Source organism: Ahaetulla prasina, chromosome 4, assembly GCF_028640845.1.
Source record: "Ahaetulla prasina isolate Xishuangbanna chromosome 4, ASM2864084v1, whole genome shotgun sequence".
NCBI lineage: Eukaryota > Metazoa > Chordata > Lepidosauria > Squamata > Colubridae > Ahaetulla > Ahaetulla prasina.
The window spans coordinates 122,773,515-122,799,873 of record NC_080542.1 but is presented as its reverse complement, the minus strand read 5'-3'; the positions used below and the strand labels follow the sequence as shown (position 1 = coordinate 122,799,873).

Sequence of the window (26,359 nt, the reverse complement as noted above, 5' to 3'; positions counted from 1 at the left end):
ATAGGCTCAAGCTCAATCCCTCCAAGACAGAGTGGCTGTGGATGCGGCATCCCGATACAGTCAGCTAAATCGCGGCTGACCATCGGTGGCGAGTCATTGGCCCCGATGGAAAGGGTCCGCAACAGGCGTCCTCCTGGATGAGCGGCTGTCTCTAGAAGACCATTTGACGGCCGTCTCCAGGAGAGCGTTCTACCAGGTTCGCCTGGTGCGCCAGTTCGCCTTTCTGGACGGGATGCCCTATGCACGGTCACTCACGCACTCGTGACGTCTCGCCTGGATTACTGCAATGCTCTCTACATGGGGCTCCCTTGAAGGGCATCCGGAGGCTGCAGTTAGTCCAGAATGCGGCTGCGCGGGTGATAGATGGAGCCCTCGTGGCTCCCGTGATAACACCATCCTGCGCAGGCTGCACTGGCTACCTGTGGCTTTCTGGGTGCGCTTCAAGGTTTTGGTGACCACCTTTAAAGCGCTCCATGGCATTGGGCGGGCTACTTACGGGACCGCCTCTATGAGTGGTCTTGGGACCCACAGAGGTGGCATGCTAAAGAAGGGTTTATGGGGTTTTTAGAAAGGGAATTTTTAAGGGTGGGAGGGTAAGGCGGGTAATGGGGTAACCCGTCGGGTGAGGGGCCAGTTCCTGCACATGCTCATGGGTTTTCTTTATTAGGTCCAGAGGTTATGGGGAAGTGTGTTCCTATCTGTGAGGGTGGTTCTATTGACACGGTAAGTGGGAGAGGCAGATATGGCGGGCGAGGGTCATATCAAGTTCCGGGAGCGCGTGCTCGATGTTTGAAAGCGATCACGCTCCGACCCCTTGGACTTCACCCGTTCCCGGATGGTCAGGATCCTCAGAGCTTGGGCCTCGGCTGATGTTGTGCAATGCTCGGTCCGTGGTGAATAAAGCCCCCTCGTTTGTGACCTTATACAGGGGGTTCGCGGACCTTATGGGCATTAGACCTGGTTGGGCACTGAAGGCGTGCCCTGGTGGAGTTGTGCCGCCGGGTTTCCGTGCATTCCATCAGCCGAGGCCCAGGGTAGTGGGGGTGGCGGTTGTGATTAGAGAGTCTAGAGCCGAGGAGACCACTGTACCTCAGATTGCGGGTGCGAATCCCTCTTTGTGAGATGGGGTCATAGGTGTCAGATGGGTATGCTGATCACGTACCTGGCTCCTTGCTGCGTGACAGCTGCCCTGCCCGAGCTCCTGGAGGTGCTGGCTGGGGTGGCAGTTGAGACCCCCAGACTTTTAGTCATGGGGGACTTTAACTTGCCATCGTCCGGCTCGTCATCGACGGCAGCTCGGGAGTTCATGGCTTCCATGACGGCCTTGGACATGACCCAAGTAGTTGATGGCCCTACTCACATTGGGGGTGGCACCCTGGACCTGATTTTCTCTCTGGTCAGTGGTTGAGAGATCTGGACTTAAAGGAATTAGTCATTGAACCTTTGTCATGGTCAGATCACTCTCTTCTTCGCCTGGACTTTCTGACCGCCATTCACCGCCGCGGGAGGCGAGCCGATCGTTGGTTCCGTCCCAGGCGCCTGATGGACCCGGATGGGTTCGGACGGAGCTTGGGCCATTTCCTGAGGTCTGGCTCACGGCTCGACTGAGGAACTTGTTGCGGCCTGGGAACAGGCGCGGCGAGCCTTGGACCGTGTCGTGCCTTTGCGGCCTCTGACCCGGCGCGGGTCCCAACCGGCTCCTTGGTTCTCCGAGGGCTGAGAGGATGAGCGCGGAGAAGGCGCCTGGAGAGTCTTTGGAGGTCTGGCCGTTCGAAGCTGATCGGACACTAGTGAAGTCCTATACTAGGACTTACCTAGTGGCATTGAGGAAGCGGCGTAGCTCGCCTCCTCCCTCATTGCATCGGCAGATAACCGCCCAGCCGCCCTGTTTGGGTGACTCGCTCCCTCTTACACCAGGGGCGGGATGACCCGTTGCAGGGATGTGCTGAGGAGTTTAACGGTTATCTATACGATAAAATCGTTCAACCGGGATGGTCTGGACCAAGATTGCAGTGATACGGCGAGATGCGTGAGGCGGTCTTGGTGACATTGTGTGGGATGAGTTTGACCCTGTGGCTCCGAGGACATGGACAGGTTGTTGGGTAGGTTGAATGCCACCACGTGTTTACTGGACCCGTGCCCCTCTTGGCTGGTGCTGGCCACTCGAGAGGTGACACGAGGCTGGCTCAGGCGATTCGACCGCTTCTTTGGTGGAGGTGTCTTCCGGCCGCCTTGAAAGAGGCGGTGGTGAGGCCCCTCCTTAAAGCCTTCCTGGACCCGGCTGTTTTAGGTAATTATCGTCCGGTCTCCAACCTTCGCTTCACGGCGAAGGTTGTAGAAAATATGGTGGCATATCAATTTCCCTTGCACCTGGATGAAACTGTCTATCTAGACCCGTTCCAGTCCGGTTTCGGCCGGTTACAGCACTGAGACGGCTTTGGTCGCGTTGGTGGATGATCTCTGGAGGGCCAGGGACAGGGGTTGCTCCTCTGCCCTGGTCCTATTAGACCTCTCAGCGGCTTTCGATACCATCGACCATGGTATCCTGCTGCGCGGTTGGAGGGATTGGGAGTGGGAGGCACCGTTTATCGGTGGTTCTCCTCTATCTCTCCGACCGGTCGCAGTCGGTGTTGACGGGGGCAGAGGTCGGCCCCGGGCGCCTCACTTGTGGGGTGCCGCGGGGTCGATCCTCTCGCCCCTTCTGTTCTTTATCTACATGAAGCCGCTGGGTGAGATCATCAGTGGTTTCGTGTGAAGTACCAGCTGTGCGGATGACACCCAGCTGTACTTTCTACACGGACCACCCCAACGGTTATCAAGTGCTGTCCCGGTGCCTGGAGGCCGTCGGGTCTGGATGGGGAGAAATAGGCTCAAGCTCAATCCCTCCAAGACAGAGTGGCTGTGGATGCGGCATCCCGATACAGTCAGCTAAATCCGCGGCTGACCATCGGTGGCGAGTCATTGGCCCCGATGGAAAGGGTCCGCAACAGGCGTCCTCCTGGATGAGCGGCTGTCTCTAGAAGACCATTTGACGGCCGTCTCCAGGAGAGCGTTCTACCAGGTTCGCCTGGTACGCCAGTTGCGCCTTTCTGGACCGGGATGCCTATGCACGGTCACTCACGCACTCGTGACGTCTCGCCTGGATTACTGCAATGCTCTCTACATGGGGCTCCCTTGAAGGGCATCCGAGGCTACAGTTAGTCAGAATGCGGCTGCGCGGGTGATAGATGGAGCCCTCGTGGCTCCGTATAACACCATCCTGCGCAGGCTGCACTGGCTACCTGTGGCTTTCGGGTGCGCTTCAAGGTTTTGGTGACCACCTTTAAAGCGCTCCATGGCATTGGGCCGGGCTACTTACGGGACCGCCTACTGCTACCGAATATCTCTCACCGACCCGTGCGCTCTCACAGAGAGGGTCTCCTCAGGGTGCCGTCGGCGCGGCAATGTCGTCTGGCGACACCCAGGGGAAGGGCCTTCTCTGTGGGGGCCCCCACCCTCTGGAATGAACTACCCCCCGGACTTCGTCAGCTTTCGGACCTCCGGACCTTCCGCCGCGGGCTTAAAACGTATTTATTTAATTGTGCAGGGCTGAGCTAGATTTTAAATTATTGGTTTTAAATTGGGTTTTATTTGATATTTTAATTCTAAATTTACGGGCTTGTTAGAATCAGTTTTTTAATTGTTTTATATTGTATTTATATGTTTTTTTAAATGCCTGTACACCGCCCTGAGTCCTTCGGGAGATAGGGCGGTATATAAATTTGAATAAATAAATAAATAAATAAATAAATAAATAAATCACAGTAATTTCAGAAATAGCAGACAATTCACTTGTCTGGGGAGTATAAGGTTGTGCTTTGTTTTGTTTTTTGTTCATGTCTGAGTCTCGGAAACTGCTAGAGAAGTCCAGTTGTTTTCTTGGCAAGGTTTTTTGAAAGTGATTTGCCATTGTCTCCTTCCTAGGATTAAGAGAAAGTGGCTAAGCTAAGGTCACCCAGCTGGCTTCCTGCTCAAAGTGACAGTAAAACTTTGGTCTTTCAATTTCTAGCCTATCTTAATTACACTACACTGAACTTGCTTTTATCACTTTCTAGATTAATGCAAATTTTATTACTTTTTACTCAAGCATAAGTAGATCTTTAGACTGGAGACACTGATTCTGCAAACGAAGGAAATCAGACATCAAGAAAGACTTAATTCTAATATGTCTTTAAAATTCATGTTCGGTACATTTTTAATTCCATTAAGACAATGTGAAAATTCCCACTGGTCATAATTGTAGAATTAATGTAAAAAATGCAGAACAGCTCAGTGAAGAAGGTTTCTTGGTAAGAGTTTCTGAAGTGGCTGCAGAATACTAAAATGTTATTTTGCAATTGATATTTATTATATGTATTTTTATAAATTAAATTCAGGAAATATGAACAATTGGTAAAATAAAAAATACAATTAAATTTATAAGGAGACAAATCTCTAAAAGTTTCAAATTCATTTTTACATTTGTCTTATGAATTCTTAAAAAAACAATGATTGGGAGGGTTGGAAACAATTTTAATTCTGACAAGTCTGTTTTAAAAAATCATCAGTAAGATATGAGGAGTACCATATGTTAATCCAATTACGAAATTATATTTCCTTTAAGGAGACAATGAACTTTCTCACTTTAAAACCAGTTGGATTTTAAGCTTGTTTTGACAGAAGAAAAGAAGAAACTATCCAAAATTAAGGAACTATTTCTTGTTGTTTTATTAAAGGCTGAGAATTTATATATCCCTTTTAAGACTTAAAGGGTTAGGATTGACATAAAATCTAGGATTATCAATTTCCAGGGCTATTTATTTAATCATTTGGTTTGGCATTTCTACACTTCCAAATTCAATGATTTACATATACCAATAAAATATGTATTATTTATTTATTTATTTACATTTTTACAATATTTATTTGTCCACCCATCACATAGCAATGACTTTGGGTGGCATACAAGAATTAAAACCAAGCATAATTATGTTGTGTCTGTGCCCCCGAGCCGGGCCCCCTGCCAGAAACTGACTCGGAAAGTGAGGAGGAAGGGCCATCAGGACTTACCTCTGGAGCGCCGGTTTCCCTGGCTTAGCTCCAGGAGCCAGAGGTAGGCCAGGTGGAGGAGATAACGAGGCTTCCATCCCCTGACTCTTCCCCCTCCACAGGCCATGCCTCCAGACTCAGCTGATGGCAATCAGGCCTGGCTGGACCCTAGGTTTCATAGGCAGGAGAGGTGGGAACAACAGAAGCAGGTGTGGGGCAGGCCTAGGAAGTACTGAGTCATGGAGCCACACCCCACAGGATATAAAAGCAGCAAGGACTGCTATACCACTTCGTGGCAAGCAAATCAACTGCTTAGAGGGAGAATTAGAGCTGAAGTCCTGTTTGTTTTTGGTTTCCTAGCTGACTCATCAGCATCAAGAGAGATAACAGAGACATTTGGCAGATGCTCACTAGTTTGCTGCCAGAGCTGATAGCTGCTGGCTAATTAAGTCATCACTCGTATCTCCCAGACTGCGGAGGGGGACAGATCAAATTACACAAACAGCCAAGCAACAAATGTCTGAGGTCGTGAAAAGCAATTCTAATATACAATAGAAAATCAACCAACAAAAGTCACTTAATCTTCCAGCCAGGGGGAGGGCAGGGGAAGAGCTGTCTTTTGTGCCTTATGAAGGCTATCAGAGTTTTGACTATCTAAATTTCTGGAGAGATGCTGTTCCACAGGCAACAGAAAACCAAAAAAAAAGGCCCTCTTAAATAAGGATGCCATTATTGCATCCTTTCTTAGCTACCACTTCAGCCAACATTATATGCTCTCTAAAATAATTGGGTTCTCACTGCCTTCTGAAGGGCCATCCAAGTTTTCCTTTCATTTTTGAACAATTCACAAATTATGCTATTTATGTTCTTTTGGGATGGAGGAAAAAGAAAGTGCTAACTTCCCCTAGTTGTCATTTTGGATTCGTTAATGATTCAGGAAAAAAAATGCTAATTCAATCAGTCACGTTCAGCAGATCTTCAAATCCAGCTATTCTATCCATAAAGGATCTGAAGACTGGCAAAGAGAACAATACTAAAAGGATTAGGATGCTCAGTTATCACTTCCTGAGTTTGGATCACAGGAGATGATATTCACAAAATGTCCAAGTCAGCAGTCTTACAAACAATTTAATCAAAGTGCGTGTTTAAGAAAGAGGTTTCAATATTTTCAGAAGGCTAATTCTGCTGGCTGTATAGAAGCATATAGAGATACATAGACATGGGAACATATCATATGTATGCACGTATGCAGCCTCATAACTTCTATTCCTCCCCTCTAGCAACTGCTCCCTGACTCCTATTCTCTCTTCTTCCTAAGTTACCAAGGTTGTAGTTTGATGATCCAATATATTTTGCTAATTTTCCAGAAAGTCTTGTTTTTGCAAACCCCAAAGCCTACCAAGTATTTGTTTATTTCCTTGTTTATCTCATGATGGGGCTACTCTAGGCAACTTACAATAATAAAAAGGAGGAAATAAAAAGAGTGTAAACAAAAAAAGAAGTAAAAATAATAGAACGCTAAAATAAGTAATGAAAAACATAATGAGAATATATCAATATGATAACAAAAAGATGGACAGAAGAAAATAGAGAGTAAAGGGTATGCTATCAATCCAGCAGTCACCTCCAACGTGGAAATCCCCAATCTGAACCCCAGACCAACTGACAGAGTCAGGTCTCCTGGATCCTGCAGAAGGATAGGAGGATGGGCAGATCTTACTCTAGAGCAGTGGTTCCCAACCTTTTCTTGTTTGAGGCACAACCTTTTCTTGTTTGAGGCACCCTTGGAAAGCCTTTCAAAAGTTCCCGGCACCCTTATAAGGAAATAGATATTTAAAATCTCCGTAGCTCAAAAGTTCCCGGCACCCTCAAAGATCTACTGCTCTAGAGGATAAGATGTTCCAAATGATAGGTGTTGCAGCAAAGAAGGCTCTTCTTCTGGATCCCAATAGTCAGAGTTCTTTGACTGAGAGGATCCCTCTCTGTCAACATGAGTAGGATGAGCCTATCCTAGTGGGATTGGCAAAAATATTCGCCATTCCTTTTTCTGTTCTGAGAGGATTTTGTTATCGCCAATATTCTAGCTGCATTTGGAAAGAGGAACAATGTTTTACTCTATGACCCAAACAAAATATGCAACAGAATAATAAAATTTATGTGACACTCTAAAATAGCTCTTGCTACGAGTTGCGAACTGTACTTTATCAGAGCTATAAAGATATATCAGCAGCCATGATGGAACTGAACATATGTATTTATTTATTTATTTATTTATTTATTTATTTATTTATTTTTCATATTTTTATACCGCCCTTCTCCGAAGATTCAGGGCGGTGTACAGCAGAAATAAAACATAAATATCAAAAAAATTTAAAATACAATAAACAATGAAGAATCTGATTCAATAAGCTGAAGAATTAAAAATTTCTAGGTAAAAATTAATAAAATAGAATTAATTCCCTTAAAACCCCATTAAAACACTCAATTAAAAACTGTATCGTTAGGCCAGCCCTGCTTGGTGAAAAAAGAAGGTTTTGAGCTCGTGCTTAAAGGTCCGAAGATCAGGGAGAAGACGTAGCCCCACAGGTAGTTCATTCCACAGGGCCGGAGCTCCCATATGAGGACAACCCATTCCTGGATGCTATCTCCACCACTATGAAGAAGCATGTATATTCCAGGGGAGGGGGAGAAACCACCTCTTTTCTAATTACAAAGCACATGTACAATTTTTTTCTGTTTATATGAATGGTATAAATATTCATATATTGCCTATTTCCAGAAATGTATATGAATACATCTTTGGCCTTGATTAATGAAGAAATGGTAATGGAGTCACTGATTTACAGTTATATTCATTACATTAAATTATTTTCATGTGAGTTATTTTTCCATCTTGCATTAAACAGTTCCATCCCTCCATTTGTCAGTTTCCTTTATATTCTTAATAATCCTTAAAAAATTGTATTATTTGGTCTCATCTTTTCTAACTTTTTCTAAACACCATTGCTTCCCTTAATTATTATTTTCAGCAGACTCTTTTGGTGTTTTGTTGGGTCTTTTTATAATTGTTATATAATTAGTGGCTGGAATCTTATAACCAGATCCAGAGATTTGGGTCTGATCTGAATGCAGATGTATCTCACATGCAAAAAGGAAGATGAGATGTCAAATTCAATTTCATTGAGAACTGCATCAGGGTTGTGTTTGACCTTGGTTGGGTAGGGGGACATGGCCAAGCGGGCATGGCCAACACAACATCATTCATGTCTGGGTTGCTTGTGGGGGCCTGAGTGCTCTGCCAGCAAAAACACGCTCCCGAGCTCCATTTTCGCCTGTGACGGCTCCAGCAACCCTCCACCAGCGAAAACAGGTGGAGAGGACTGCCTGTGGCCCTCACGAGCTCCATTTTCGCTGGCAGAGGAACTGTGGCCTCTGTTTCCAGGACAGCCCCACAGGCTAGATCTAAAATCCTGCAGGCTGGATCTGGCCCCCAGACCTTGAGTTTAATATTCCTGATCTATAGGCAGTTCAATAAAAAGAGAACATTACTATGTGTAAAAACATGTAACAAATTTTTTCATTACAATATATAAAGAAGTAATTCATGTGAGGAATTTATTGTATGTGATGTAGCCTAGAGTTTCTTCAAACGTGAGCTGCTTATTTTTGTTTTGTTTTTTTCAATTTAATTTATATTATCCACTGTGCAACCTATTCATAAAAAAGTAGTGTTACTTTCTTTGAGCCACATTTCATCCTTATTATAACAATTTATCAAACAGACATGCCTTTCTAGGGCAGGGATTAAGTTTAGCCAATACTATTAATGATGCCAATCTGAAAACAAAATAGGATAGAAATGCTTTAAATGTGTGCTCAGTGTCACCATTTAAAGCAGATTTTGCAAATCTGAAGCTCTATAATTATGTTGAATCACAAGTCACATCTCTGTAAACCAACAGATTGTTGAAAATGCAGCACAGAAAAGACTACTTTATTCCATGGAATAAATAGACGTTTTCAATGTTGTAACATGTTTATCAAAAAAAAAAAAAAGCCACTTGATGTAAAAAGAAAGCCACAATTTATGCAATATTAATTCTCAATCTTTATTTGTCAATCTGAAGGCCATTCCACATGTTATACAGTTTAAAAATGATATAGTCTGTTGATAAAGCTTAAAGTAATAAACTATGAGGGCATCAATGAATGCCTATATCCCTCACTTTTTCATGTATTCTGAGAGCGTATGCACCAAGACAAATTCCTTGTGTGTCCAATCACACTTGGCCAATAAAAAATTCTATTCTATTCTATTTTCACTTTATCCATTCAATCAGAATCAACATTCAAAAATGCTATATATTAACTTTCTCCAAGTGTTCCATTTTACCATTTTACCATTTTTCAAGTTTAAAAGTTTAAAATGGCATTGTGTTTAATCAGTGGCATCTATCCAGCATATTCTTTGTCAGCCTCATTTTCAAGCACTTCTAGCCATTCCTAGCATAATTTATTTTTCTAAATATGACTGCATGACATGACAAAAATAAGACAACCTTAGCTTGGTAATCTTAGCTTCTAGTGAAATGTCAAGCTTGATGTAGTCTATAATCAACTTGCCTGTTATTTTTCCTGCTCAAGGTATAAGTAGTAGCTGTCTCCAAACCTGTAATTCGAATGAGCCTGCTTTTCCCCCCTATCTACTTCTTTATTGTACAGCATTCAGAATCATAGATACCCTGTTTCCCCCAAAATAAGACATCCCCTGATAATAAGCCCAATCGGGCTTTTGAGCGCATGGCAATAAGGCCAAAAAAAATATAACACAGGGCTTTATTTTCAGGGAAACATGATAGTTAAAGGAAAAACAATCCCTATAACTACCTATAATTTATTACAGATGCCAATGTATCTGGAAGCGTATTATTTGCCAAAGTCCATCCCATCAGATTTTATCATCTTTATATTATTTAAATTAGAAAAAAATGCTAGTAAGATTCAAAGCAAAGCAGTAGTTCAAGTTCTGACAGATCATGGAAAACAAAACTTATAAAGGGGAATAGTTCAGTGTCTGTGCAGATCAAAACATCTCTAGTTAAAGTAATTGTGTCCTTTGGAAAATTTGCACAGTTACTGCAAAGGCTGCCCCCAACTGGCCATGTAGATATTTTATGGTTGCCCATGAAAATGATGGCAGTCCATTTATGAGTATGCCCAAGACATTCTTAAAATTCCAGATGTAAAATTCCAACAAAGGTTGAGGATTTCAATATTAGTGATTCCACATTCAGAACTGTCAGTGAAAATTATGCAGTATCCAAAGAAATTCCCTAATGAAATCACTACTGTACTCTGTAAGTGTTCATGTGCATACAGAAAACATATTTTGTAAAGCAACAGTCAGAGGGAGAAATTTTAAACCCCTCCACTAATTTAGCTCCAAAACAGCTATATAAAAACTTCTGGATGATTAAACATACCAAAGCCAAGCATGTCCCTTGAAACGTTTGCAACTTGAGAAGGTTATATATGTTTCTTCTAATAACATTAGCTTCCTATATGCATGCTAATATATTTAATCACTATTGATTGTTGGAAGTATAGACCTGGTCCAGGAACAAGTTAAAGGTATAAATGGATATCCAACTGTCATAAAGATGTAATATATAACATTCAAGCCTAAATTCAAATAAAAATATATAACATTTATTTTGTTTGTTTTCTCAAAAAATATACAATAGGGTCATCATTTTGTAAATAAATGTAATCATTTTGTAAATAAAAGTTAGTGTTGAGTTGTAAAATTTACTATGGTACATAAACATAAAAATTATATCCCTATGTGTTCATGCTGCTCATATTGGTTTATTTAAAGATCTGTTGCAATTTTCCATTTATTCTAAATGTATTAGAAATTAGAAAGGTTACTAAAATGTTTTAGAAAACTAAATGAAAATTGCTTTTCAATTACAGCATACTTGCAAATTAAAAAAACCTCAAAACATTGATATGCTTCTCATGTGCAATTTTAAGAAAAAATGCAAAAATAACTTACATGTAAGTGCCATTTAAATGTAAATTATAGTTTTTAAATGGCAAACCTGTAGATAATTTTTTCCTGTATCTCACTTAAAGACAATTTTAAATAATGAAACAGTCTTTAACACTGGAAGAAAGAAAATTGATTATATAACATTATATACCGTAAATTTAAATACTAGACATTTCAGAAATATTTCATTCAGCAAGATAATACCCATTTATTAAATGTTAGCTTTTACATTTATTAATATACCAAGTAGGATTATTTCTTTGTGATCAGACTGTTAGAGCAGATTACATAAGACAAAAAGTTTTTAAAATAAATCTATAAATCTCCTAAAATCAGCTTACTTGGAAATATAGTATTTTTCGCAGCTTTTTTTTGGGGGGGGGGTAAATATACTTTTTAAAAAACATAGTGATTTTTAAATTGATTTTTGCCAAAGAATATTGTCAGGGAAAAAACTGAAAAAATATACAAATTCATATGGGACATGGCAAACATCACATTTAAACAATTATGCTGTCTGTTTCTCGCTCACTCTCTTTGCATATATGTATAGATATACATATGCACCTATATACATCTATAGCTATCAATCTGTCTGCCTGTCTGTTTCTTTATCCACCTATGTATCCCATTACTGAATAACACTAAAGTATGTGCCAGGCAGCATATAATATATCAATAACAAAATTTCACTAAGGCACAAAGTAAAGGAAAAAAATATTTCAAAGATACATATTCAGGAAAGAGATTGTCAGTGTGCTAGAGTAAATGTCAGAGAATCTTTAAAGCTTGTTACTACTAGATTTAGCTAAAATTGCTGCCTTGTACAAGAGATAAAATATTACAACTATTCATAATGCTCTATGAGGCTGTTATTTACAAAACTGGTAAAATTTCTTGCTTGAGTGATTGCTATCATGGTTGCCACGTAGACTTAATTTGTCCAAGAACTCAAGACAACCTTCCTCAGATATAACTAAAAACATACAGAATTTATAGAAGCCACACATAGCCATATTTTATGGCCAAAATTGCAGTCCTCAGAGATTTCCATGGAGAAAAGAATACACACATGAAAACATGTTTTACTAAGTGGGTGATCAAATTAAATCTGTTGACGATTCTAACAAATTCAGTTTAACGATTAATACTCAGTGTACTCTTAGTCTATCTTGTAATATCATCAGAAAAAAATCTTAATTTTTGCTGTTATAAAATATGTTAAGCCTTGGAAAGAAAGAACTATGTAGATCAGAAAAAGTCAATTCCCTAAGTGCCATTGAGATAGCAGTATGGGTTGTTCCAGCATATTATATGAATGTTTCACTCAGCAGAAGAGCAAACCAATGCATTTTTGTCTCAATTAACTGAACGCATAAATTAGCTGCATGAACTTACTCCTCCACATTTTCTTGCTTTGGGGGAATGGGGGGTTACTATAGCTTACTGTTATACTCAAATCCTATTTCACAGTTAATCTAGAAAAATTTTGTCCAACCTAATGCCTTCCAGATGTATTCCATTTAGAGATATATAAGAAATCCACCTTGAATTTCTCTTTCACAGTACATTTTTATCCCAAGTGCTCTCTAATATGACATTGACAGCAAACAGCAAATACGGAGTCAATTGTGATCCTGGGAAATGCTTGTATTTGGGAAAATTCCACAACTATATACAATAAATTGTGATTTATTATTAGCTTATTGAATGAACTGCGACTTGGCATGCTACCTATGTGGATGGTGGGATTTATTGGAAGCTTCTTGATTTGTTCCTTGTTTGGTTTTGCTAGCTCAGAAGGTGACAGCTTCTAGCCATCTCTGGAACCTTAAAAACTAAGCAGGGTCTGGCCTGAATCACTCTGGAATGTAGGCTAAATGGAAGGATCCAGAAGGCAGCAAACCATTTGTATACTACTACCGTACAGATGCTGTCTCCAGGACTCAAACTCAACTGTCCCTAATACGCTTCCATAAAATTACTTCCTTTTCACAATAGCTTTATAATACATAAGTCTGATTCACAGATACGTTTTTCTTGTGGTGCACATACTGTTTTATCAAGCATTTTAATTGACAGACTAGAATATTTCCAGGACCTCTTGGTCAGTGCTCAGTTCACTTCACTTCCTGGTTTTCATGGATTTACTAAATCTAATTTTATAAAAATTTACTTTCTTCCTACTACTTCTACTGAAGTTGCTTACTTTTGTTCAAGCTATTACTACTGCATGGCAAAATATGTTTTTGATTTACAGTTCATATGATGCTTCAATATAAATGTTATACACTGTTTACCAAGGAAAGTTAAGGCAGGTTTATAGTTGCCTATTAATAAAAAGTAAGGAAAAAGACAAAATTGCCCAAACTTATTGAAGTTTTTTTGTTTGTGTTTGGAGTGCCTACATATCAGTTTTGATTCCTTGCAATTATATAGACAAGTCTTTGCAATTTTCTCAGCAAGATTTTGGAAGTGATTTAGCATTACTTTTATCTTCTCAGAGAGTGACTAGCCTAAGGTCATCCAACTGCCTTCATAGAATCATAAGACTAGATAGAATATTGGGAGTCCATGATTGTCCATCTTTTCTTCAATATATCCTTCAATGAAGGAGCACCTACAACCCTGGTAAGCAAGCTATTCCATTATTTAATAGTTTTCACTGTCAGGAAACTATTGTTTAATGAGCCTCCACCCATTGTTTCTTGTCCTGCTCTCAGGTGCCAAGGAGAGTAAATCAACACCATCTTCTCTGTGGTTGTATTGCAAGTACAGCTATCATGTCTCACCTCCAGTCTTCTCTTTGTTACCTTTGGCCATTTTTCTAGGATGTAGTCTCCCTACCCATAATTCTTGTTGCTTTTCTTCGCATTCTGTCTAGAATCTCAGCATCTTTTTCGTATTGTGGTGACCATAAGTGGATACAATATTCCAAATGTGGCTTCACCAATGGTGTACAAAGTGGCACTACATTTCATTTATTTTTGATACTATGTCAAAAGCAAGACTAGAACTCACAGTCTTCTGGTTTCTAGCCTGACACCTTAACCATTATACCAAACTGGCTTTCTGCAATATATTAACTTTACAGCTAAATTACTGCTAACCTTTTCTGGATGGTCAAACCATCCAAATTTGGTTGCAGGCATCAGATTGTCAGTTCATGCTCTGAACAAAATGGTAATTTATAAGCTTTAAATAAAAGTAATATGAAAGAGCAATATTGGAAAGTATTTAATAAACTATAATAAAATAATAATTCATCTAATGCTTAAAAAACAAATAAGATGAATATATTTATATACTTACTGATTTAATTCTATATCCAGGATGAAAGAAGATCCAAAAGCATCAACCTGAAAGCTGGCTCGAGCAATATGAGTTGACTGCAATATAAAAATAATTGCAATTCGTTAATTTCCACATCATCATCCTAAAAAACAAAATTCGGCATTAATGCATAAGTAGAAAAGTTATAACTAAGGTGTTTCTATAGAGAGAGAAACAAAAAAGCTAACTGTATCATATTATACATATTGTGGGTTCCTCCATAATAACTTTAGAGTTTTTCCTTTTTTAAAAAAAATTGTATGGCTGCCCATTTCACACCAAGTGGCATACAATAAAACATTCTACAAAACCACATAAAAGCAATTAAAAATTCTACAAGACATTATTAAAATATTAAATAATCATACAAGCAAGATCATAAGAAGCAATGCATAGGAATGTTACATATGATATACTCATCATATGCACACAGATTTTATATTGCCAGCAAATTCCCAGGTCTGATGGAAAAAAACACATTTTAAGGATTTTCTAGAAGGTCATAAAGCGTTAACTTCACCTGGGGAGGGGAATGAAAATGGGCAGATACTGGAAATCTTTCAAAGACATTACTCGCAGCATGCTTTTCCTTCTGAAACTGATGGGACAGATAGATATCATTGGGGAGAAGCCGTACCTCAAATAACCTGGCCCCTGCTATGTAAGCCTGCACTTTCAATTGGACCTGAAAGCAAACTGGTAATTAATGCAGCTCACGGAAGAGTGTCATCCTACAAGGGACAGATATAGTTGCAAGTGCAACCAATTATGGACCAGCTGAAGCTTCTGAGTACTTTTCAAGGGAGCCTTATGTAGAACATGTATTCTGACCCAGCTTCCCAAAAATGACAAACCCTCTGAGGTGAACTCAAAAGAGTCCTTTATTAGGAATGCCAGCAGGCCCAGCAAAAAGTTTCTCTCGCAAGCTAACAAGTCCAGCCGGCCGGAAGAGGAATAGATGTCTGCCACATCTATTCATCTCCGACCCCTGCCTTTTATCCCCAGAGCTAGGGTGGTGCTCGCTAGCAGTGGTGGCTCTTCCTTCCCCAGGATCAGCCCACAGCTTTCCACTGCTCTCCTCTGCCTTCTGCGCATCCGCGCATCAGGCACGGACCCAACTGTTCCTCGTCTTCTTCATCAACCACCTCCAGACCTGGGGGCTATTGACTCTCCATTTAAGGGCTGACAGATGGCCCAGGCTCCACCTCTGTCTCTCTGCCAGCTCCATTCCCTCTTTCCCCTGGGAGCTCCCAGGTTGCTCTGATGCTGACCCTGACTCTCACACCTCCTTCTCCTCAGATTCAGCTGCTGGAGGGGCCAGTGGCCAAAAGGCCACAACAACATGTTACAGAAGCCCATTTGGAAGGTGAAGAAAATTCTAAAATTGGCACAGTGATATTGTATTTATGTTTAATACAGGTAGACCTTAGGTTACAGTACCAACCGGGACTGGAATTTCCATTACTAAGCGATGCGGTTGTAATGCATAATGTCATGTGATTACATTATTTAACAAGCAGCAATCCATGTTGCCATTATAATACTCAAGAACTATGCAGCTTGTTCAGAGATGACCTTGTATGACTGCAATAAAGGAACAGACTGGAATCCCAGGCAAGCAGGTTGACAGGCGAGAGCTACAGGCAGGTACTATTGAGCATGGGTGGACAGATGTCATGGATGCTGCAATGACCACAATTTCAGGGATCAGTTGTAAGTCTCCCTTATTCAGTGCTGTAACTTTGAAGGGTTGCTGAATTAATAGTTCTAACCTGAGGAGAATCTGTAAAACCTTTTAGGAGGCACCAATGTTAGCACCCCTTAGTAAATCTACTGGCATCACTAAGAAGCATGAGTTGCAAAGTAGAACATATAATATTTAAAAATCCAATTTCAAGTTAGTAATATACCTTTTCTTTCCTACGTTGATCTGCTAACCCATCTCCTTCCACTTATGACTGTAACTTTGTTGCTTATATCCTTAACGATTTATACTGTAATTGTTTCCTGATTGCTTAATTGTAGCCTATTACTATCATTAAGTGTTGTATCATTAAGTGTTAAATTTGTACCCTACGACTATCATTAAGAGTTGTAAGTGTTGTACCTTGATGCGGTATCTTTTCTTTTATGTACACTGAGAGAATATGTACCAAGACAAATTCCTTGTGTGTCCAATCACACTTGGCAAATAAAAAAAAATATTCTATTCTAAATGGTGTTTGAAATGAAACAGCAAGCCAAAGTAAACTTATCCAGTACACATTCATCCTAGATATAAAAGGACTTACAATTGAGCCTTGAAATTTCTCAGATCTTATAATTGACTACTTTACACCAAGGCAATAGATGGAAGAGACATCTATTCATCTGGCCCACACAAAGCTTCTAAAATACGACTTTAAAAAAAGAAAATCACTTTCCAATAAGTAAAGAAAAGGCCCAAATCATGAGCTTTGTACTGCTATGAAATCATACAGGTGATATTACTCAATTTATTTATTTATTTATTTAATTAAACTTTTATACCGCCCTTCTCCCGAAGGACTCAGGGCGGTGTACAGCCTTCATTCAAAACAATTAATATACACACTAAAATAACAATTAAAAAACGTATTCAATAAAAGGCCGAAATTAAAACCGTCCAATTGACCCTATAAAATACCCAATAAAATTACAATTAAAAATTAAAAATTAAAAATTTAGAGTTTAAAAATCAGGCCAGTCTCGCTTGGATAAATAAATAAGTTTTCAGTTCCCGGCGAAAGGTCCAAAGGTCAGGCAATTGGCGCAAACCGGGGGGAAGTTCGTTCCAGAGGGTAGATGCTCCCACAGAGAAGGACCTTCCCCTGGGGGCCGCCAGCCGACACTGTTTGGCGGACGGCACCCTGAGAAGACCCTCTCTGTGAGAGCGTACGGGTCGGTGGGAGGCATATGGAAACAGCAGGCGGTCCCGTAAGTACCCGGGCCTTAAGCCATGGAGGGCTTTGAAGGTGGTAACCAAAACCTTGAAGCGCACCCGGAAGACCACAGGTAGCCAGTGCAGACTGCGCAGGAGTGGTGTTACCCGGGAGCAACGTGGTGCTCCCTCAATCACCCGCGCAGCTGCATTCTGGACTAACTGAAGTCTCCGAGTGCACTTCAGGGGTAGCCCCATGTAGAGAGCATTGCAATAATCCAGGCGAGAAGTGACGAGAGCATGAGTGACCGTGCATAAGGCATCCCAGTCAAGAAAGGGGCGCAACTGGCGGACCAGGCGGACCTGGTAAAAAGCTCTCCTGGAGACAGCCGTTAAGTGATCTTCAAATGACAGCCGTCCATCCAGGAGAACGCCCAAGTTGCGCACCCTTTCCGTTGGGGCCAGTGACTCGCCCCCAACAGTCAGCCGTGGTTGCAGCTGACTGTACCGGGATGCCGGCATCCACAGCCACTCCGTCTTGGATGGATTGAGTCTGAGTCTGTTTCTCCCCATCCAGACCCGTACGGCCTCCAAACAACGGGACAGCACTTCGACAGCTTCGCTGGGGTGGTCTGGGGTGGAGAAGTACAGCTGGGTATCATCAGCGTACAGATGATAACTCACCCCAAAGCCACTGATGACCTCGCCCAACGGCTTCATGTAGATGTTGAACAGGAGAGGCGAGAGAATCAACCCCTGAGGCACCCCACAAGTGAGGTGCCTCGCGGCCGATCTCTGCCCCCCTGTCAACACCGTCTGCGACCGGTCGGAGAGGTAGGAGGAGAACCACCGATAAACGGTGCCTCCCACTCCCAACCCCTCCAACCGGCGCAGCAAGATACCATGGTCGATGGTATCAAAAGCCGATGAGAGATCCAACAGGACCAGGGCAGAGGAGCAACCCCTAACCCTGGCCCTCCAGAGGTCATCCACCAACGTGGCCAAAGCTGTCTCCGTGCTATACCCAGGCCGGAAGCCGGACTGGAACGGGTCTAGATAGACAGCTTCCTCCAGGTACTGAGGGAACTGCCATGCCACCACACTCTCTACAACCTTCGCCACAAAGCGAAGGTTGGAGACTGGACGATAGTTACCCAAAATAGCTGGGTCCATGGAAGGCTTCTTGAGGAGGGGTCTCACCACCGCCTCTTTCAAGGTGGCGGGAAAGATCCCCTCCATCAAAGAAGCATTTATAATACCCCGGAGCCAGCTTCGTGTCACCTCCTGAGTGGCCAGCACCAGCCAGGAGGGGCACGGGTCCAGTAAACATGTAGTGGCATGCAGCCTCCCCAGCAACCTGTCCATGTCCTCGAGAGCCACAGCATCAAACTCATCCCAAACAACATCAACAAGACACGCCTCAGTCATCTCATCCAGATCATCGCAATCTTGGTCCAAGCTATCCCGGAGCTGAACGATTTTATCGTATAGATAACCGCTAAACTCCTCGGCACGTCCCTGTAAGGGGTTATCCCGTCCCCCCTGGTGAAGGAGGGAACGGGTCACCCGAAACAGGGCGGCCGGGCGGTAATCTGCCGACGCAATGAGGGAGGAAGCGTAGGAACGCCTCGCCACCCTCAGTGCCACTAGGTAGGTCTTTGAAAAAGACCTAACTAGTGTCCGATCAGCTTCAGAACGGCTGGACCTCCAGACACTCTCTAGGCGTCTTCTCCGGCATTTCATCTCTCTCAGCTCCTCAGAAAACCAAGGAGCTAATTGAGATCTGCGCCGGGTCAGAGGCCGCAAAGGCACGACACGGTCCAAAGCCCCAGACGCGGCCTGTTCCCAGGCCGCCACTAGTTCTTCAGTCGTGCCGTGGGCAAGATCCTCAGGAAATGGCCCAAGCTCTGTCTGGAACCTCTAAGGGTCCATCAGGCACCTGGGATGGAACCAACGCATTGGTTCCGTCTCCCTGCAGTGGTGAGTAGCGGTCTGAAAGTCTAGGCGGAGGAGAAAATGATCTGACCATGACACCGGTATCGTCACTAAATCTCTTACTACCAGATCATTAAACCACTGTCCAGAGATATAAATCAGGTCCAGCGCGGATCCCCCCGTGTGAGTAGGGCCATCCGTTACTTGAATCAGGTCCAAGGCCGTCATGGAAGCCTGGAACTCCTGAACCACTGTTGACGACAAGCCGGCCGATGGCAAGTTGAAATCACCCATGACCAAAAGTCTGGGGATCTCAACAGCCACCCCGGCAAGCACCTCCAGCAGCTCAGGCAGGGCTGTAGTCATGTAGCAAGGAGCCAGGTACGCGATCAACAGACCCATCTGATTCTTATGGCCCCACTTCACAAGAAGGGATTCACAGCTGGCTATCTGAGGAACAGTGGTCTCTCGGCTCCAGACCCTCTTTCATTACAACCGCCACCCCTCCACCCCTACCCTGGGCCCTCAGTTGATGGAATTCTCGGAAACCTGGAGGGCACAGTTCAACTAGGGGCACCCCCCCTTCTGCGCCCAACCAGGTCTCCGTAATGCCCATAAAGTCCGTGGACTCCCCCTGAATAAGATCACAAATAAGGGGGGCCTTGTTAACCACGGACCGGGCATTACACAACATCAACCGGAGGCCTGGGCTCTGAGGATCCTGGCCTTCCGAGGAACAGGATAAGACTGGGGGGCCGGAGCACGTGATCGCTTTTAAACAGCGAACATGTGCTCCCAACAAACGATATGGCCCCTTGCTTCCGCCATATCTGCCCCTCCCACTTACCGTACAGATGGAACCAACTTCCACATCTGGAACGTACCCCACACACCCCTCCCTTGGACCTGGTGAAAAAATGCCGTGAACTGGGACTGGACCTACCCTCCCCGACGGGTTCTTCCCCCCACCCGTCACTTCCCTCCCCCCCTTTAAAAAACCCTTATTAAAAAACCTATGTACAAAACCCCATAAATTCTTCTTCCTCGCATGCCACTCAATGATTTTACTTCACTATGCCACATAATATGTCTCTTCCTTTCGTTCCCACACCAATAGTTCAATGCTCAATGTTTCATACTGTTGGCTATTGTGGGACTTCCAGTTGTGAATATGATGGTTTAAATGCCTCTATCATTCTTGGACAGATGTCACAGTTGCTTTTTTCTCTCTGAACATTAGGATGATCTTCCTTCTTCCTCCAGATTGAAGAAATCAATCAGAAATCAATCCATCTGGGCCCCTGGACTGTTGCCCTTCAAAAATAAATCACTGAAACAGAGGTTCCCTTGATTGGCTGGTGAGTTGAGTGACTGGAGTGAAGGAATTTTCATTGAGTTCAAATGCAACTTAGGAAATTTATGTTCATTAGAACCAACCTTCCCCTAAGGGCCTGTCACAAAGGAGACAAAGAAGTCTGTTCTCCAAAGCACCCAAAGCCAAAACAAGAAGTAATGGATGGATAACTTTCCTAACACTTAGAACAATTAATCAGTGGAACCAGCTTACCTTCAGAATTTGTGGGTGCTCCAATACCAGAGGTTTTTAAGAAGAGATTGGACAATCATTTGTCTGAAATGGTATATAGTCTCCTGCTTGAACAGGGAGTTGGACTAAAATACCTCCAAGGTCCCTCCCAACTGTTATTATGTTATTTATAAATTGTTTTTTTAGATTTATTCATCTCTGAAGCTAAAGCTGGAGCTTTGGAATAGATCAGTACTTCTCTATGGAATCCTATTTTTTATTTCTGGAGCTCCCTTTAATTGAAACATTGACATTTTTTATGGTAACTGATTGACTTGCAAAAACTTGGAAACAAAAGGAACTAAAAGCATTTAAATAGAAAGAATTTTTACTTTTGAAAAATTTCGAATTTTTGAAAAATTAGAAATTGAAAAACTTATTCTTTAATAAATCTAAATTGTGGGAATACAGTCTTTGTACATTTTTAAAAATTTACCTTACCAACTGGTTGGTCATATAAATAAAGGACTTCATTTTTTAAATCAAGAGCTACTATTTTTATTTTTCACCAGCATAGCTATAGGCTATGACTATACATAAAGGTCAGTGGTGGGTTGTCCCCAGTTTGAACTGGTTCTATAGAACCGGTAGTAAAACTGGCAGGAGGCTCCGCCCACTGACCCAAACATAATCAAAAATATCTGCACATGTGCAGAAGAATGTGCGTGTGCGCAAGCAGAGCAAGCGCGCGCACACGAGCATGATGCAAACCGGTAGTAAAGGTAAGTAGAAGCCACCCCTGATAAGGTTCTGGAGATGAACCAATCACACTGAAAGCAAAAAATATATGGTCCAGGATAATGTTGTAGGATCCAATCTGGGTTGGACCCAGATTGAACCTTATGAAAGCAATGTTTGATTACTTGAGTAAAAGACTAACACAATTCTAGAAGCTAAATTTGGAAAAAGTTTAAATAAGATTTCAGGGCAAATTAAGCAAGAAAAAAGGAACTTGGAGCTAAAGAGAAGGTTGAATGATTTGATTATGTTGGAACTCAGAGAGAAGAAATTTTGTTTGTGGTTCAGAGTAATTCCATGAAATCCTTCTGCAAATATATATATAAAAAACTTTACTGAGTTATTGAGATGTCAGGAGGAAAGGATGGATGAAAAATTGAATAAGGTGTTTCCCATGAATTCATGGTTTGCTGCAATGAAACAAACACCAAGAGATGTTTTAGCATATTTTCTGAGGAAAAGACAAGGGATCAACTTTTGCAATGTCACTATGAGGCAAGACTGAAGAGTAATAATGTTGATGTAATTGTTTTTAGAAAGACTCCTATTATGATCTTGCATAAGAGGAAAGATTATTTCTTCCTAACAGACATTTTGAAGCAAAAAGGATTCCATTTCACTGGGAAAAGTTGGAAGCAATCGTTTTTAATTTACAGCAACAAAGATACAGACTAAATATCTTTTTCAAAAAGCTAAAGACTTTATGGAAAAATGTTAAGGATGAGCTGGATCAAGCTTCACAGGACTGCAATTAACTAAAGAAAGAGGATTTTACTTTGGGTGCTGCAGCTAAGGACTTTGATATATTTTTCTCTTGAAAATGGATTATAAATTCTAATATGGAACATAAATGGAGCACAGGCAAAGAAAGCAAAGAAAAACTATTTTCACTCTTTAAGAAATTTGAAGCAAGATATAATCTGATTACAAAAAACACCAATAAAAAGAGATGCAAAATATTTCATCTGTAAGACTCCGTGAAGAATTTATATCTACAAGTTAATAGAGTAATGTTGTTATTTTATATATTAATCTACAATTAAAACTAAAATTATTGATTACAGCTGAACATAATAATACGTTGCAATCAGTTGAAACACAAAGGGTTCCATCTATCTATCTATCTATCTATCTATCTATCTATCTATCTATCTATCTATCTATCTCATTTTATTTTTTATTTTTATACATCAAGTTTAAAGACCACCCAACTCACTCACAGAGTGAGTATTGTATAATTAAAAATATAAAACATATAAAATATATAAATATATTTCAAAGGAGGAGGTAGAACAATTAAAGCTAAAACCTGCAAAGATGAAGTCAGATGAAGTCTCAGAATGAACAAAGACTTGCAACAAATTCGAAGGTAACAAAAAAAGTTTATTTCAACATATTAATAAGAAGGGGAAAAAAGTCAAGGAAACAATTGGTTCACTAAAGAGAGACTATGGTGAGGAAGTAATGAAAGGAGAGCTGCTTAATTCATACTTTGCATCAATCTTCACGCAAAAAGAAACTATAGCCAACCTACCAAAAAAACTACTGTTAAAGACAGATTATAAATAAGCTAGAAAAATGGTACACTAAAAAAATGTGGAATAAACAACATCACCACCAGATGGATTTGTAGCTGGCTGACAAACCGTACTCAACAAGTAGCCCTTAATGGTACTACATCTACATGGAGGAAAGTAAGCAGTGGTGTACTACAAGGTTCTGTCTTAGGCCCAGTACTCTTCAATATCTTCATTAATGACTTAGATGAGGGAATAGAAGAGGAACTCATCAAATTTGCAAATGACATTAAGCTGGCAGAAATAGCCAACACCCCAGAAGACAAGATCAGGATCCAAAAGGATATTGACAGACTTAAAAATGGGCATATCCAACAAAATGAATTTTAATGTGGAGAAAAGCAAAGTTTTACATTTAGGCAGGAAAAACCAAAGGAATAAGTATAGATTAGGCAAGACCTGGCCTACCTCAAAAACAGTAATTGTCAGAGGGACTTAGGAGTCTTAATGGATAATCACTTGAATATGAGCTAGCAGTATGCAGCCACCACCAAAAAAGCTAATACAATCCTGTGTTGTATAAACAGAGACATAGAATCAAAATCACATGAAGTATTAGTACCACTATATAAAACTTTAGTAAGACCACACCTGGAATATGCAACAAATCTGAATAAACAAACAAACCAATTTTGGTCACCAACTACAAAAAAGATATTGAGGCTTTGGAAGAAGTTCAGAGAAGAACAATTAAGATTATCAGGCCTGGAAACTAAGAAGGATGATGACATGATAACAGTATTCCAATATTTGAGGGGCTGCCACAATGAAGAGGGGGGTCAAATTATTCTCCAAAGCACCAGAGGGCAGGACAAGAAACAATGGATGGAAACTAGTCAAAGAGTGAAATTCTAAAAAGATGGGAGAGAGCCTTCAGTGAGCTAGCCCAGTGATGTCGAAATTTTCTGGCACCGAGTGCCCAAACTGGAATGCACGCACACATGCGCCAGAGCACCGGAAACCCAAAGACCAGCTGGCTAGTACGCATGCACACATCAGCCAGCTGGTCTTTGAATTTCCGGTGCTCCGGCATACATGAAGACCAGCTGGCCAGCGTGCATGCATGCGCCAGAAAGCAGAAGAACAGCTGGCAACAGTGCGTGCCTACAGAGAGGGCTCTGCATGCCACCCTGGCATGCATGCCACAGGTTTGCCATCACAGGGCTAGCCAATGCCAAGCTTGCACACTGCTTATGAGACCTAAGCAAGGCAGCAGAACCAGGTCTTCAAACTCTTCTGAACGATCAGGAGAACTGGGTTTACCTCATCTCTGCAGGAAGGATATTCCAAAGGGCAAGGGCAATAGGAAAAATGTCTTTCTGGATTCTGTCAATCAAAATTCTTTAACTGATGGCATCTGTAACATAACTTTCCTGCCTGATAAGATAGGATGAGTTGATGTAATGAGTTCTGCAGGTAACCTAGCCTCAAGTCATGAAGAATTTTAAAAGTCATCTCCAACATCTTGAATTACTGTATACCTGAAAGCAAAACAGCATCCAATGCAGCTTGCACAGCAGAGGTGTTAGATGTGTCATCCATTGGGTGCCCAAAATTGCTCACACAGCCACATTCTATATCAACAGAAGCTTCTGGATATTTCAAGAGTAGTCACATAAAGCACATTGCAACAACTCACACAGGACATGACGAGACTGTAAATGATGGAGAGAAGGGCCTCCTTTTCCAGGAAGGGGTGTAACCGAAGTACAGCAAGATATTGAGCAAAGATCCTCCTAGCTACAATTGCCATCTGTTGTGTAAGCAGGAGCCATGAGTCCAGGAGGATACCCAGTTTACTTGTCAAGTTTATATGTTCTAAATGAGGATAAAGTAAATTATCTTAATCATCGTATGGACTAGTTAACTACCAAATTTAAATTTGTATTTTGCAATTTGTTGTTTAATTGAATAAAAGAGTGAGTGACTTTAAGAAACAATAGGTTATTTGAATTGAAAAGACATGATTAAAGATTTGGATGGCAGGGTTATCTGTGATACAAGAAAGTTACCGGTAAGATGAATGTAGATATCAAAAATCATTTTATTAGGCACCCCATATTCAGAATTTGGAATAGGTATAAAGCAAAATTGTCTCCTAAAAGCCCTTTATGGTTGTCACCCCAAAAACGTTTTTTTTTAGAAAGGAAATGATAGTTAAACAAAAATGGTCAACTGATGCTGATTTGCTGAATTTTTGCCAAGTTTAGTCAATCAGAACAGAGCTGGAAGGAACCCTGGAGGTCTTCTAGTCAAAACCCCTGATCAACAGGAGACCCCATACTCGTGATGGCGAACCTATAACACGCGTGCCAGAGGTGGCACGCAAAGCTCTCTCTGCTGGCATGCACGCCATCGCCCCAGGTCAGATCTCCATGGCGTTTCTTTTTTTTTTTTTTTTTTACTTTTTTTATTACTTTTTTTACAACAAACAAACAAAAAGAAAATACATTATTACACCCTTGTGCTATACATAAAAGGAAGATTTGGGTCTTCGGATATATCCTCATGATTGCCAAAATCCACGTTCTCGAGGTACAGGTACTGAAGCGTCCAATGTTCCAAGCGCAAAGTCCACAAATGGTTTCCAAGTCTTCCAGAAAATATCTTCTTTATACACACCACTTCTAATTTTAATATCACATGTCATTTTATCATTTAAAGCTAATTTCCACATTTCAGAATTCCACTCTTCTATTCTAAAAATCACATCTAGTTTCCAATATCTAGCTATTATAATTCTACCTATTATAATCATAATTCTAATCAATTCTTTTTCATATTTTGTTAATTCTATTTCCTTAATTACCAACAATAATATAGTTTCCACTCTCAATGTTATTACTTTCCCCATCATTTCAAATATCATTTTCTCCAATTGTTGCCAAAACTTTTAACCTTATCACAATTATACCACATATGTTCATAAGTCCCCAATTCCATCTCACATCTCCAACATTTTTACTAATTTTTTATCCATTTGTGACAATCTTACTGGAGTCAAATACCATTTCCAAACAACTTTATAATTGTGCTCTTTAATCCTTATAGATAAAGTTCTCATAATTCTACTCTTCCAATTCACATTCCAATCTGACTCTGGTATTTCAATATTAAGATCTTTTTCCCAATTTGTCCTCATCACTCTTTGTAATTTTTCATCAGAATTT

General features: G+C 41.2%; 1 protein-coding gene across 2 annotated transcripts in view; it reads right to left on the bottom strand.

Annotated features, from left to right (window-relative positions):
* The window catches only part of ADAM22 (ADAM metallopeptidase domain 22), a 171,256-nt gene that overhangs the window by 115,909 nt on the left and 28,988 nt on the right, over positions 1-26,359 (bottom strand). For both annotated transcript variants that reach the window (XM_058182816.1, XM_058182817.1), the window contains exon 3: positions 14,435-14,511. In XM_058182816.1, the coding sequence (XP_058038799.1) occupies positions 14,435-14,511 (77 nt within the window). The remainder of the gene's footprint in view (positions 1-14,434; positions 14,512-26,359) is intronic.